This window comes from Dipodomys ordii, unplaced genomic scaffold, assembly GCF_000151885.1.
Source record: "Dipodomys ordii isolate 6190 unplaced genomic scaffold, Dord_2.0 Scaffold5, whole genome shotgun sequence".
Classification (NCBI taxonomy): domain Eukaryota; kingdom Metazoa; phylum Chordata; class Mammalia; order Rodentia; family Heteromyidae; genus Dipodomys; species Dipodomys ordii.
In genome coordinates, this window is record NW_012267221.1 from 26859919 (window position 1) to 26875347 (window position 15429).

Sequence of the window (15429 nt, forward strand, 5' to 3'; positions counted from 1 at the left end):
TTCCTTCCTTCCTTCCCTTCCTTCCTTTCTTCCTTCCTCCCTTCCTCCCTCCTTCCCTCCCTCCCTCCCTCCACTTTTCCTTCCCTCCTTCCTTCCTTCCCTCTCTGTCTCCCTCCCTCTGTCCCTTCCTGGAAAATAGCCAATGAAGTTTTTCTTCTTTTTATCCACATTCTACTCCTGTAGTCTATTTGAAAGCAGATAGTTTTATGCTGTAACTATTCATTGTGTAGCTCATTAGTTATTCTTTTTTTCGTAATCCAGACATGAGCCATAGAGCATAAGGAAACATTGCAAGTAGTTTTACAGTACTTTTATCAGTATCCAGAGACATTGTACTGTATTAGGCTTTATATCCTTTTTTTTTTTTTGCAGTTTATCAGTTTCTAACTAGTTGGAATATAGTTTCATGTGTAATTTAGAGATGACTTGCCTTTTTCAGAGAACATGTTAATCACTATATCAAGAGGAATGGATTTTTGCCAAAATGAACATTACAACTGGTGATGGAAAAAAACATCAGTTTGTTCTGCCCTGTTGGTTGCAGAAAATTTACAAGATTTTTTTTTTTTTTGGTCAGTCATGGGGCTTGAACTCTGGGCTTGGGCGCTGTCCCTGCGCTCTTCAGCTCAAAGTGAGCGCTCTACCGCTTGAGCTACAGCACCACTTGCAGTTTTTTGAGAGGTTTATTGGAGATAGGAGTCTCATGACTTTCCTGCCCAGGCTGGCTTTGAACCATGATCCTCAGATCTCAGCCTCCTGAGTAGCTAGGATTACAGGCGTGAGCCACCGGTGCCCGGCTAACTTACAAGATTTTTATAGAGAAGCACCTATTTTTACTAAAAACATCCCCTCTTAATGGTGGGAGTATTATTCTGCCTAGATGCTGCCCAGGTTTAGCCCTTTTGCTTTCTCTGCAAGAAGGTCTGCCCCCAAATCAAAAGCCAGTTTGGGATAAGCTGACATTTTGATTATAATAAAAATGTTCATAATAAAAACAAAATCTCTCAATCTTTAAAAGCAGATTTTTAATGCTTCTGTGCATCATTGACATTCTACGTACACTGAGATTTCAATTGAGAATGAAAATAAGGGGCAAAAACTGTTTGTTCCTGCAAAGAGAAGCTCAGAATGATCCAGTGACATTGGGGTTTCTGTTTATCCCTAAGGCTCTACAGCAATGGCTTCAAAGTTAGATGTTGTCTTTTTTCTTCTTCTTCTTTCTTACTTTTTTTTTCTTCCAAAGATGTTGAGCAGCAGGCTAATGGCTCCTCAGCAGGGTGCAAAGACAGCAGAAAGCTCTGGAATCAGATGTCAATGTGTTCCTAGGAGATACCCTGCTAGGACAGAGCTAACTAACCAGGGCTTTAGTCTCTCTTGGGGCCCATGCTTGAATGGCTCCCTGCCCACTCTCAGCTTCCTATATGCTCCCTGATTAAAATGCTGTCACAGATAAATCATGACTTCTCCCTCCCTCCTTTCTTTCCCCCATCTTTCCTTCACGTTTTCTTTCCCTCCTCTCTCTGTTTCAGAAAAGTTTAAAGATTACAAAGATGAATAAACCCTGCAAAACTACCTACTTGCATATGTAAGTAAGCGTTCATGGAACTGGGCAGGTCTTTGGCATGCCCTCCCGACCTGGCATGCAGCAAGCACTAAGCAATGCCTTAGCCACATGTTCTTATTCTCCACTAGAGATGTGTTTACAATACATGAGCTGAACAGGGCCACCACCACTTTTGGCGTTACTGATTACCTAGTTATCACTAAGAATTAAACCCAGGACAGATATACCAGGTAGGCACTACATGCTGACTTATACCTTAGCCCTATATGTTTTCATGTATTTTCTGTCAGTCCCTTTCAATCAATTACTTGATGACTTCTGTAACTTCCTTATAAATAGATTGATTATTTTGGGAGTTCCACATTGCTTTTCCCTAACAGTCAGAAACTGACTAGAAATTGAAGCCTCTCACATATAGTTGTGATTTTCAATGCAGTGAGTAAGTGTGCATTCCCACCTGGAAATAGAGATAACGGGCCTTCAGGTAGTTAAGAGTAGTTGCTTTGCTACTCTATCCTTTGCTTGGAACAAAGACGAAACTGAGCTCCCAGCAACACCACAAGCATAGCCTGATCTATTAGGATATTTGACAAGTACAGCCATTTAAAATCACCAAGTAAAACCAAACTATCCAGTGAAAGTCAATGAAGTAAAAATACTGCACTAAAGCCATATTCACATCTTCAACTTAGCCACATGTATACCTTCTCCTCCTCAACTCCCAATTTTGTCCTGTCCTGTCGAACCCTATAACCCTGTAGCTGCCTCTAACTTCTCTAAATTCCATCTATTCCATGCTGTTCCACTTGCAGGATGGCCTATCTCCATGAAAATCTATTTGCTTACGCTCTACACAAAATTTCTTCCTATCTATACCTACAACCTTGATGTGGGACTGAGGCTTTGGCCACTAGAGAGGGCTTTGTCTTTGATGTTCTATTCTGTGCCCTTTGCCTTGGTCCCCAGTCTACTACCTAAGAAGGCCTTGGTGGGTTCTTGGGCTCTGAATTTCAGAGCATGTCATTTCAGTCCATTCACAGCAAGGATTCTGCCACCTGCATTCCTTCTTTTTGCTTTCCATTTCTCAACTCCTGGCTGTTGCTCTTCCATGTTTCAAACCTCACGCTGGTCTTTGAGAAACATCTGAGTTGTTTCAGCTATGCTGTTTTAGTACCAGTGTCATATCAGTGACTTTCCTTGCTTGTCATTTCTTTTAGAATTTGTCTTCTCACTAATGACAATTCCCTCCCCAGTGACTGATTCCATTTCAGGAACACCAACAATTAATGTGATGTTATCCAGCAAAATCATGAGGAAACCCCCATTGCATAAGATGGAACATAGTAGGAACCCTCACAGAGGTTATTTAGACTAACCACACCTTCAGTTTGAAAGTACTTTTTGTTGTTGTTGTTGTTGGTCGTGGGGCCTGAACTCTGCCTGGGCACTGTCCCTCAGCTCTTCAGCTCAAGACTAGCACTCTATCACTTGAGCCAAGCACCGCTTCTAGCTTTTTCTGCTTATGTGGTGCTGAGGAATCAAACCCAGGGCCTCATGCATGGAAGGCAAGCGCTCTACCACTGAGCCACCTTCCCAGCCCTGAAAGCACTTTTGAAAGTTGATTTCAAATCTTGATAAAAAAAAATGTACAGGGAGAAAATGAGGGAAGAAGTGACAGTGTTCAAAAAGAAATGTACCCATTACCTGACTTATGTAACTGCAGCCTCTCTGTAAATCACTTTTATAATATTAAAAAATAAAAAAGGAAAAACTGTACAAATAAAATTGTGAAAGTAAATAAAAATAGTGGTGATAAAGAATTTTAAAACAGCAAGATTTTAGTCCTGTGTTAAAGAAGAACTACACTATGAACTTTTGTAAACAGCTGTTTCCATATTCCCCTTTAGAGTAGCATTCTCTTCCAAGAGTGAAAAAGCCAGGGAGAAATTTCCATGAATGGTAAGAGGCTGAAGCTGGGATCCTTTGCCCCAGAACAAAGGTTATGGATGCCCAGAACCCAATTCTGATGTATTGTTTAACTTTGTATATGTTCCTTTCTTGCTGGTAAAGATAGATAGATAGATAGATAGATAGATAGATAGATAGATAGATAGATAGATAGATAGATAGATAGAGATAGATAGATAGATAGATAGATATAGATAGATAGATAGATAAAACCTCTCAGATGAACAGTAAATAAAACGGATGTGGAAAAGTCAGGATGATGTGGTAATAATACTTATTCCCTACATCTGTGAAGATACAATTTTCAGTTTAAATTAACTTCCTTTTTTTTTTTGGTGCTTAGGTTTGATGCTTGAGCTCAGGGCTAGGGTGCTGTCTCTGAGCTTCTTTTGCTCAAGGCTAGAGCTTTACCACTTGAGACACGGCTGTATTTCCTGCTATTTTTTTTTAAAGTAGTTTATTGGAGGTAAGAGTCTCACAGGTTTTCCTGCAAAGGCTAGCTTTGAACTGCGATCCTCAGAACTTAGTCTCCTGAGTAGCTATGATTACAGCATGAGCCAGTGGTTCCCTGCTTAACTTCCTTTTCACCCAAAGATTTCAAAGTATTTAATAGGAGGTACATGGTAATTACAATAATTGCTCATTGAGTCAGCAATGCGACAAATTAACATGCAAAAGCTTATGAGGCTCTTTCTTAGCACTTACTGTAAGTAACCCTGTGGGAAGACTATGTATATTTCTGGGTCATTTCAAAGTAGCTTTGCAAAGTAGTACCCCATATTAAACAACCACATAATACATGTCTTCAACCTCCAAAGTTTTACTATTGGTAAAAAAAAGATAAATCTCATTTATTGTCTTAAGTATGCACAGGAAACTGAGTAACATTAAAACAAAATTTCCCCTGGGCAGCCAAGATCAATTGAGCAAAGGAAGAGATACCTGATCTAGAAGCTATGGTCTTCACACACGGGGCCAACTAGTGCAGTAACATCCATGATGGAAGGAGCAGACAAGATGGAATGAAGGTTGAGGATCCCCTTGATTAATAAAGTACACATCATTTTCATCCCTCCCCCTTTCATTATTATAAAGGAACATTGTGATCATTTGTAACTAAAGTAATTGATTTTAACTTCTTTGAAAGCTCTATCTGGTGAAAACGATGCTGGCAGGCAATTAATGGGTCACAGAAAACAAAAATGAGTTTTTGTTATTAATTGTTAATAAAACTTACATTTCCATCTTTTAAGACAGTGTTCTAATTTGTTTGTTTTCAGGGTACTGTGACAGGGCTCAGCAGTTCCTAAAAGTACTGAAAATAATGTGGCAGCTAAGTTTGAGATTTAATGGTCATGGGGTCCTTAAAAAACAATACTGGGTTTTTAATGGAGTTCCACAGAGTGAGAAACTAAAGAGGTTTGCTTTCCCTGCGTGTTTCTTGCTTTGAAGTTAGAAATGTGGCTCAGTCTGATTGAGCTAGGTTGGGGGTAAAGAACTTGCCAGGTTTTACAGATGAAAGCAAATGGTTAGCAGTGGAATTAAAAACCAATGTACACAAAACTGTTAGTGTTTAACGGATGCCAGTCCTCACTGGTACTCAAAAAGTGATGTCTGAACCATTCAAAGCCGACCTGGGTCTCCTTGCCAGGAGCAGGTTTGCACACCAGGCAGCCTGGTATGCAGAAATCATTAGTGCAGCTCACTTAGAAGTCACTGGTGGGAACTCTCCCACATGCTTCTCAAAAAGAGGCAGAATTACATGGAAGGTGCTTCCTAAAGTTTGGGTGGTCCAGATCAAGGGGTCAGAGCAGAAACCACGTTTCATGGAAACCCCATGTCTCTCATGACATTAATAAAAGTGAAAGAAAAAGTGGTTAAAAAAAGAAAACGAAAAACAATTCCATGGTCAAATATATTTGAAAAACTGAAAGTTAAGCAAGGTTAAACATGTTTCTTCCCTGCCTCCTTCTTCTCTAGGCATGCAACATTTTAAGGAGAATGGGATTTCCTTTGTTACTAGCTTGCTGGCTGGTTTTGAAGAGATAGGTAGCTGTTAGACAATGTCTACATACTGTGATCCAAGGGACACAGCCTGGGAAATACTGAAATAAAATATTATTATCCTTGGTTTACAGAAGAGGACGATGAGGCTCATGGAGAAGATGGTAGAGGTCTCAGGCCTGCAGCTCCCTAGGACCAACTCTTAGGTCAGAAATTTGAGAAAAGACAAATTTCAAAGTACATACCCTGAAAGAGTCTCCTCAAACCAATGCTTCTGAAAGTGCTTGACACATGCTTTCTTTACTGACTCAGTGAGGACGGGCAGAGCCTCCCAAGTCAAGATTACCTGATACAAGGGCATGCAGATGCTATCAATCCACTCCAGTTGCAATCGAGGCAGTTCATCTTTCCGGTTCCGGTCAAAAATAGCCTAGAATGGAGGAGGAGAGCTTTGCTTTACTACACTGGAGTATTTTACAGGGACTTTGTCAAACACTGTCACAGTGGTCCAATTTCTACCAACTGAATACTCACATATCACCATCAATATATGTACTTTCTTTTCCTTTATCTGTGAGGAAAATCAAATATTTTCACCCTTAAAAACAGATTTGTAAGTGAATATATTTGAACTTTATAGCACACCCTGGGAGCTATGTATGAATCCAAGGGAAGGGGACATATTATACTGTCACAAAAATAATAGAGGACTTTTATTTTTACAATGAGAGGGTGGTTCAGAAAAGGATAGATAGAAAAATGTTCTTAAAAACATTTTTTTAAAAGTAGAGACCAAGAGCATCACACAAATAAATTAATAAGTTGAATTGAAATTCTTTTGACCAACTACTTAAATATAATACAGGATTAAAAAATAGAAACCATTTACATTATATTTTGAAGGTGAAACATTAGTTTGGTAATTATATAAAATTTTCAATAAGATTCTGTCATGAATAAATTCCTATGTATGGATGGGTGGAAGTGGAAGGCATTCAATCTCTTCACTGCCCCCTTTAATGATGTTATAAAATTTGATATAATTTAGGTATATTTTTGAATAAAAAGAATGACATTTCTGTTAGGAGTCTTGGCGGGAAACAATTGGAATCGGAGGAGTAAAATATACAAAGTCAGTTCTATGCCAATAAGAATGCCTCCCTTTGTTCTTCAAGAATAAAGCCAGAGCCTAAGAAGCTACCTGTGCTCTTATTGGTTTGGCAGAGAGCACTACTGAATTATATCTCATCTCACCTTATCCTCTCAGAGGAGGACTATGTCTTTCCTCTAGGTAAAATGTGGTGTTCACATGGTTTGGCATTCTTTCAGGTTATGGAGGCACATACAAGCCATCTCTTTGGTTCAGAGATGTTAGAAGAGCATGCATTCTTAAGATTGAAGGAGTGGGGCAGAAATCGCTAAATATAAAATGTGAAATATTCAGAAAGAAGACTGGGATTCAGAGAAGACTGCAAAATATGCCGGAGAAAGTGGTAGTTTTTGTGACTCACCTGAATGTTGGTTCTCTAAAAACATTCATATACAATTCTGTTTTAGATTACTATAATAAAATACCAGAGGCTGAGAAATTTTAAAAAATCAGTTTATGTAGCTCATAGTTCTGGAGCTTCATGGCTCTATGTTTGTCATGGTCTCCTTGCTGCGATTCTTGAGGTAGCATAAATTATCACACGGCAAGAGACAGGGCATCCACATGTGTGCCTTTCGCTGTCTCTCTTTCTGATGAAGCCACTGTGACTCAGATATGGGGAAGTGAGCGCCACCCTAGTGACTTTCTCTAATCCCAATCTCCCCAAAACCCTACACTTCTAAATATAACCAGATTCAGTTTCCAGTCTCTGAATGTCTTACCATGGGGATAAAATTTCAACATATTCAGTCCTGAGGGACACATTTAAACTATGTTCAAACTGTAAGGTTTTATTCCATTTTCTCTACAGCTCTTTCTACTATCTGAAGTATTTATTGTTTGTTTACTGTTTCTGATGGGTATTATATACAAATACTTGAAAAATTCAGTCTTTTAGTCCCAATTGTACAACTATTCCATAAATGATTTTAGAACTTGAGTACTGTCGCCAAAAGCAATCATGCCAATACTAATAACTCTTCATTTCATCTTGATCATCTAATCCTAGACAGTCCCCACTAATGTACCTTCTGTAAAGATTTGCCTATCCTACATGTTTCATAAAAAAGGAATCACATCTGTACTCTCTTGTGACTGGATTCTTTCACTTAGTATAATAATTCCAAGGGTCATTCATATAACATGCATCAGAACTTCATTTAACTTTTTTTCTGCCTCATGATGATATTTCATTGTTTAGACATACCAACTTTTATTCATAGACATATGAGTTGTTTCCACATTTTGGCTATTCTGATTAGCACTTCTATGAACATTCATGTGCAAGTTTTTGTATGGATGTATGTTTTTATTTTGGGGAGACGGGGGATATATTTAGAAATACAGCCCTGGGTCATTTGGTAACTTTATGTTAATTTTTTTTTTTCAGTTGTGGGGCTTGAACTCAGGGTCTGGGCTCTGTCCCTGAGCTCTTCTGCTCAAGGCTAGGGCTCTACCACTTTGGATCACAGTCCTACTTCTGGTTTTCTGGTGGTTAATTTGATATAAGAGTCTTATAGACTTTTCCTGACTGGGCTGGCTTTGAACCATGGTTCTCAGATCAGCCTCCTGGGTAGCTAGGGTTACAGGTGTAGGCTACCATATGTTTAAATTTTGGATAACTACAAAGCTGCTTCTCAGAGCACTTTCCCTATTTTACATTCCCACCAGCAATTTATGGAGATTTAACTTCTTCACAACCACACCAACATTTGTCATTATCATTTTAATTATAGTCCTCCCAGTGGGTGTGAAATACTACTTCTGTATGGTTTCCATTTGCGCTTTCCTGATATCTAATTATTTTGGTCATCTTCATGTGCATTATTAGCCATTTTAATATTTTCTTATAAAAGATATCTATTCAAATCCTTTGCCTATCTTTTAGGCTGAGTTGACTTTATATTTTTGCTACAGTAGTTCTTTTCATATTATAAATATGAGGTAACTATTTGATATGCAATTTGTAAATAATCACACTTTTTGCAGATTATCTTTTTACTTTCCTGGTGGTGTCCTTTGACACACAGAAGTTTTTAGCTTCAATGAAGTTTCATTTAGTTTTGGTGAAGTCCAGTTCAACACCTGTGAACGAGCATCTCTGGATCATTCCTAATTTTGTTTCTTCTTGTAGCTTCTATATAATATCTCAGACATCATTGCCAAATCAAACTCTTGAAGATGTCTACGTATATTTTCTTTAAAGATTTTATTGGTTTTGCTTTTACACATGTCTGTGATCCAGTTTGTTTGTTTGTTTTGGAGTACGGTGAGTGGAAGGGCACTCACTTCATTCTTTTTGCCTGGAATAGTCAAGCTGTTCCTGGACCATTCATTGAAAAGACTTTTTCATGAATGTCAGACAATGTCCTGACATTCCTGTTGAAATCTCTTGTCTTGGACTAGTCACTTCTTAATCAATGTGTGACCTAAGAAAAATGAGTGTAGGTACAGTATTGTGCTTTCCCTTAGCAGCATTTTGCATCTGGTATTTATTACTGATTACTTCCCTAGCTGGTTGACAAAATCTAAGAGGGCAGGGGAAATCATGCCTCTCTCATTTCTGGAGGAACAGTGCTTAGTTCCATGCTTGGTACACAGAGGTACTCAATCACATTTTATTAACTCACTGCTTCTAGAATTATCCTGTCTGTGGTCCAGATTAGCTTTTGTCTCTAAAAGTTACTGTGATAACCTCTAGGACTGTATAACATATGGAGGGGAGGGAGAAGTTCCAGGACAATTTTCTTCCTAAATGTCAAGGGAAGGTGGACATAGTGGATGTCAACTCTTGGTGAATGCCCTTCTAGAAGCTTTTGGAAAGGCTTGTCTCCTGAGGGGAGACAATTGTGTGCTGTGGTAAGTAGCCTTTTGTGAATGTAGAAGAGAATTTGGAGCTGTTTCCATCACAAAATTAATTTCATTATGTCTTCAGAACAGACCTTACCTGAGACTACAGATAAAGGCCCCTTAGTTCTGCCCTGCTGCTCCTGTCTGCTCACTGATGCCAGCAATTTACTCTTTTCTTTCATTTAATTAAATGACCTGTGGTATTGCTTCACTATAAACCCTTCAAAATATGCCTCTGAAACAGCTTTTAAAAGGAAGAAAAAAAGTTGTTATTTAAAAGTAGATATGTAGCTGAGAGAAATTCGGGTTATATTAGGTTTTCCATATAAACTGAATATATCCTAATTTAATATCTTTTCTTTTTTTTTTTTTTCTTCGGTCATGGGGCTTGAACTCTGGGCCTGGGCTCTGTCCCTGTGGTCTTCAGCTCAAGGCCAGTGCCCTACCACATGAGCCACAGCACCACTCCCAGTTTTCTGGTGGTTAATTGGAGATAAGAGTCTGACGGACTTTCCTGCCTGGGCTGGCTTTGAACCATGATCCTCAGATCTCAGCATTCTGAGCAGCTAGGATTACAGGCTTGAGCCACCAGCGCTCAGCTAATATCTTTATTTTTATAACCAAATTTAGTAACACTGCTAACAAAGACTGGTATGTGTTTCAGTCTGTTTAATCTGGCTTTTATTAGGTAAGTAACTAGTTAAGAATAGTTGAAATCAGCTGGGCACTGGTGGCTCACACCTGTAATCCTAGCTACTCAGGAGACTGAGCTCTGAGGATCATGGTTCTAAGCCAGCCCAAGCAGGAAAGTCTGTGAGACTCTTATCTCCACTCAACTACCAAAAAAAGCTGGAAGTAGAGTTGTGGCCCAAGTGGTAGAGCATTAGTCTTGAACAGAACAAGTTCGGGGATAGAGCCTAGGCCCTGAGTTCAAGCCCCAGGACCAGCAGAAAAAAGAAAAAAAAGAGAAAGAAAAGATTCATTCTCAAATAATAATTGAAAAGTTGAATCCAGCATTCTAGCACCAAAACCTAGTTCCTTAGGTAAAAATTTTCATTTTGCAAATAACTTGGTTGGAAATGATTTGCTTTTGAGATTCTGAAAGCTCTAAACTTTAGGACAAAAATCCAAGTCCATGACAGAGGACCACTTAAAGGCAGGTATGAAATGCCAACTCTGGGTCTGATCTTTCAAGTTCCACTTGGCACTTCTTCCTTCATGCCTACTTGTTTGCCCCATTGAGGGTGCTCAGGAAATGCTTGTTACATAGCATGCCACTTTTAGGCAGAAAGCTGGGCATAAGAATGTTTAGCATTTAAGCTTAATTAAAGTTTAAAGCTTTCAAAGTCTTTTCTTAAATCCTTTCTCAAGCTTTTCCAATTTTGAGTTGTGATTTGGAGTTATTTTTGGAAATGTCATTTAGAAAGGTAAATGCATGATAATGAAGGCATGACATACTGAAGGAGTGAGTTTAAGCTCTGATCTTTCTCGATCTCCTTGTTCGAAGAACTCACTAGTCACAAGTTCAGCCACCTGAAAGACAGAAATATTTTAACTTATGTGTGGTTCATCATGAGACTTGGAAGTTAGTTCTGGCTTATTACATGGCAGTTATCTTCAACACCAACAGTCATTTAAAAAGCTGATAAGAGAGTATATTAACCTTTTGTGTTGTAGAATTTAATCAATAAAACTGATTTCCTTTTAATGGGAACCTGTGCAATGTACTTTTAGATGCATGCCAATGGATAATCTAGAAAAAGTTTCTATACAGAAAAATGAAACAATAATTCAATCATATCATATCTTTTATTATCATATTCTTTTATTATATGGTAATAATCATTTTTATTTGTCTTTCTAGATTCTTGTGTGTGTGTGTGTGTGTGCACGCGCGTGTGTTGAACCCAGGGCTTCATTCTTTCCCTTAACTTTTTCACGCAAAGCTAATACTCTACACTTGAACCACATCTCTGCTTTTGACTTAATTGGAGATACGAATCTTACAGAATTTTCTGCCCAAGCTGCTTTCAAACTGCAATCCATAGAACTCAGGCTCCTCAATAGCTAGGGGAATAGGTGTGAACCATCAGTACCTAGCTTCTATGTAAATTCCTTACTGAGCTCCATACTTTTATCTCAGTCTGACTTTATCTTGTAATGATAAATCCATCACAACTTCCTTCTACTAATATTTGTGTGCACTCTGGAAAGGATAATCTCAGAGCATTCTCTACTTTCCACTGTAGCTATCAACCAAGAGGCAAGATTAATGCAAGCTTCCTAGGTCATACCAGACCTTCTCATGTTGTTATGATCTAGTTTGAACAACAGTCTTTGGGCTATCTGAATCTGTACTGAAAGTGTTTATGTATGGCACACTCTATTTGTTGCAAGCACACTGGAATGGATATTCTTCCTTAGACCACTGACAGCTTTGTTTTCCTACCTTTCATCCATTAGTGTGGATGATCAACAGCCAAGCTAAAGAGATTATTTTATCTCCCAAAGACTTTCCTTCTCAGCATTTTATTTTGAAGGAATTGATCTAACAAATAAGTGTTGAGAAGTAACAATAACAATATGATGTGCACCAAGGAAAGGTTTGGATGAACTAACTGGATTTACAAAATATTGGAAGGAAAAGGGAAAAAAAATCTTAGACAATTGATGGCAAGAAGACCTGGATCCCTACACTAGGATTTCTTTGTCCTGTGCTATTAGAAAGATCAGGTCCTATGTCTGGTAAGTGAGATGAGTTTAATTTTGGTCAAGGATACTGACTCAAGATATTTACATTATATATATATATATATGTAGCTCAAAAGATGGATCACAGATAAAACTTAACTATCTTAAATACCATATCTTCCTGAAATACAAGAGAGGCAAGGATAAAACCATCTATTAAGGGGAAAAAAATCCACCAATATCCAGTAAGGTCAGATTCTTTCAAGAATTTAGCTGCATAAAAGTAGCAGGATATACCAATGAATGGATAAGAAAATGTGGTATAATGCCCAATGGAGTATGATGCAATCATAAAATAGAATAAAATTGTCACATGCAGGGAAATGGATGGAACTGCAGGTCATTGGGCTAATGGAAATAAATTAGACTTACAAGATTTTTTTCCTCATCTGGATGTATGTATGCTTGTATATGTATATACTTATGGTATATATTCACATAAAAAGGGGGCTGTATGAGGAAAGCCACCAGTGGGCAGGAAGGAGATGATGTTGGTAGGTAAATAACAAAGTAGATTATGAATTTGTGAAAATAATACAATGGAATCTATTTAAATTGTATAAAAAGGGAGGAAGTTGGAGGAGAATAGAGAGTAATAGAAGGAATAAATTTGATCCAAGTACATTTGATACATGCATAGAACTATCACAATGAACTCCCCTTTGTACAATTAATATGTGCTAATTTAAAGAAAGTAATTGAAAGTGACTCAAAAGATTGCCTTCCCACCAGCTGACTATATAGTCCTTTGGCTGGTATGTTGTGTGTTTTCTAGGACTTGATTTAACTTTTCCTAAAATGCTACTGCCTTTGATTTTAGCATCCCAAGTCTCCATGCTCCAGACTTCCTTTAAAGAAGAAAACATACCCATAGGGTTTCTCCTCATTAATCCCAGAACTATACCTCAGCTAGCTCTGAAGCTGGGTCTTCTACATTAAAAAATGGAAATGTGCACATCAAGTGCACCATGGTTGGGAGTCCCGCACAGATCTACAGCCCTTGGAAAGCAGAGAAATTAAGACAAAATCCTGCCCTTACTCCTTCTAAAGAGGTCCTGAGTATCTCCCCAGTGTTTCTTTCACAGCTTAACTTGTACCACTGTTTTGTTTGTACTTAAAAACCCAATCAGGAACATTAAGTCTCTCCTGATTGAACTTTTTATTAACGAAGGAAATTGGGATGCTAATCAGTCCTTGGGGATTACTGGAGAAACTCACATGCTCAGTGTCATATTTCTGAGGAGGAAAAGTGAATAGATTAAAGTGTTTTTTTTTAAGGCATTTTGAAAAGGAATTTAGAAAAACATCTGAGAAGTTAGAAATACATTTCTATTTTTAAAAGAAGGCCTCAGTTATGTCCAAATCTTTCCTGAAATCAAGAAGGAGTATAATTTAAAAAATATTTTAACCTACTCAATTTAGAGACAAACATGAATATGACTTGTCACAAGAATCCTGATGGAAACATTTGTAAAACCATAATGATGTTTTTATTTTCCTGGACTCTTTCTTGGTTTTCTACACTTAACAGTGGAACTTCACATCAAGAAATATAAAAATAATATTTATACCATTAATTGAGTAGAACACTTAGAAGTGTCTTCTGAGCCTCCCATGTTGATCTAAAATATCAGTGTAGAGATTATTTTTCTTCCAAGTACTTTGTCCTGTGAATTTCTTGTTCCCTGTAGGCTGCTGCTAAGATCCTGGCATGTCATACCTCACCTCATTGTCTTTCCAGTCTTCTCTATTTTTCTCCTCATCCTTCCAAGATATCTCCACCCTCCATCCTTCCATCCACTTAGTCCCTACCATAGCAGCTCAATCTGCATTAGACTATGATGTGAGCAAGAAATAAATTCTATTTGCTTTTAAATATAATTTCAGAATATATTTGTTATTGCAGTAGAGCCTAACCTAACCATGACTCATACAAAAATTTGTATGGAAGCAAGGTCTTGATGCTTAAAAAGAAAAGAAAGGAAAAGGAAATAAAAAAAATGAGTGATCCTAAAATACGTGGCATCAGCTTGGGTCCAGGTATCAGATAGCAGATCATCTATATAACATAATTTTGTGCAATTATTACCGAAGTAAAGCCAATGATATTCTTACTGAATTTACAGTCTTAGGAAAAGAGTCTGGAAAAAAATGTTAGTAGCATGTGATGGCTGGTACTGACAATCCCCCCTCCTCCATGTATTCCAGGAAGTGATTTCAGGAAAGGATCATCAGGCTTATAAAAACAAATGAAAGAGATTAGGAAAATTCTAAGTCTTACAGAGATGGAAATTAAAGCTCTTTCTCAACTTCAAAACTAAAAATTAAAATTTAGGCATGCTTTAAATAACAAACATCAAATAAGGTTCATTCTTGAAATAAGAATCTAATCAAAGGTATGGCCAACACCCTAGAGTTAAAAACTCTGAGTTAGATGATAAGCAACAAACTCTGGTAACTGGGTGAAAATAGCTCAGGGAAATTATTTACCTACATAGTTCTCTAATATCTGTGAGGCCCAAGAAACTAGGATCTGAAAGAGAGAGAGAGAGAGAGAGAGAGAGAGAGAGAGAGAGAGGGAGAGGTTGAGAGGAAAGAAGGAACATGAAAGACAGAACATGAAGGAAAAAAGGAAGGAAGGTTGGTTGGAAGGTTGATTTTTATAGTTCTTTAATCCCAAATATAAGAAAGCAAAGAAATGCAGAGAATCTAAGATGTTTTGGGTAGGAAAAAAAAGACTGTAGATGTGATTACTGACAAATTGAAATAACTAGAATCAAAGACACAGACAACTGTCTAAATGTTTAAAAGACTTTCAATGCTAAAGAATCCAGGAACCCATAATAATATAAAACAAAACCTTCTTTAGGTGAGAAACAAGCTGAAAAAGCTTACTTCACCCTCAAATAATTGCACGGAAGATAATGGAAAGGAATAATTTCTAAGGATAAGGATCTAAAGGTGAAGGAAATAATGAATGTGGAGGTAGCTCCCAGGGAGTCAGGCCCACTGCGGTGTGGAGAGCTCTTACAGCGAATGACCACACGGATTTTAGAATTGATTTGAATTACACACTGACTGCAGATGTTTCTGATCTTTTTCCTACTGAATGGGAATACTACAGTAGTATTTTTTTCTTTTT

General features: G+C 37.8%; 1 protein-coding gene across 1 annotated transcript in view; it reads right to left on the reverse strand.

Moving 5' to 3' along the window:
- Nucleotides 1–15429, reverse strand: part of Pde11a (phosphodiesterase 11A) — a 209385-nt gene that overhangs the window by 24240 nt on the left and 169716 nt on the right. The window contains exons 16-17 of the mRNA XM_013028053.1: nucleotides 10995–11069; nucleotides 5883–5966 (exon numbers count right to left, since the gene is read on the reverse strand). Of these exons, the coding sequence (XP_012883507.1) occupies nucleotides 5883–5966; nucleotides 10995–11069 (159 nt within the window). The remainder of the gene's footprint in view (nucleotides 1–5882; nucleotides 5967–10994; nucleotides 11070–15429) is intronic.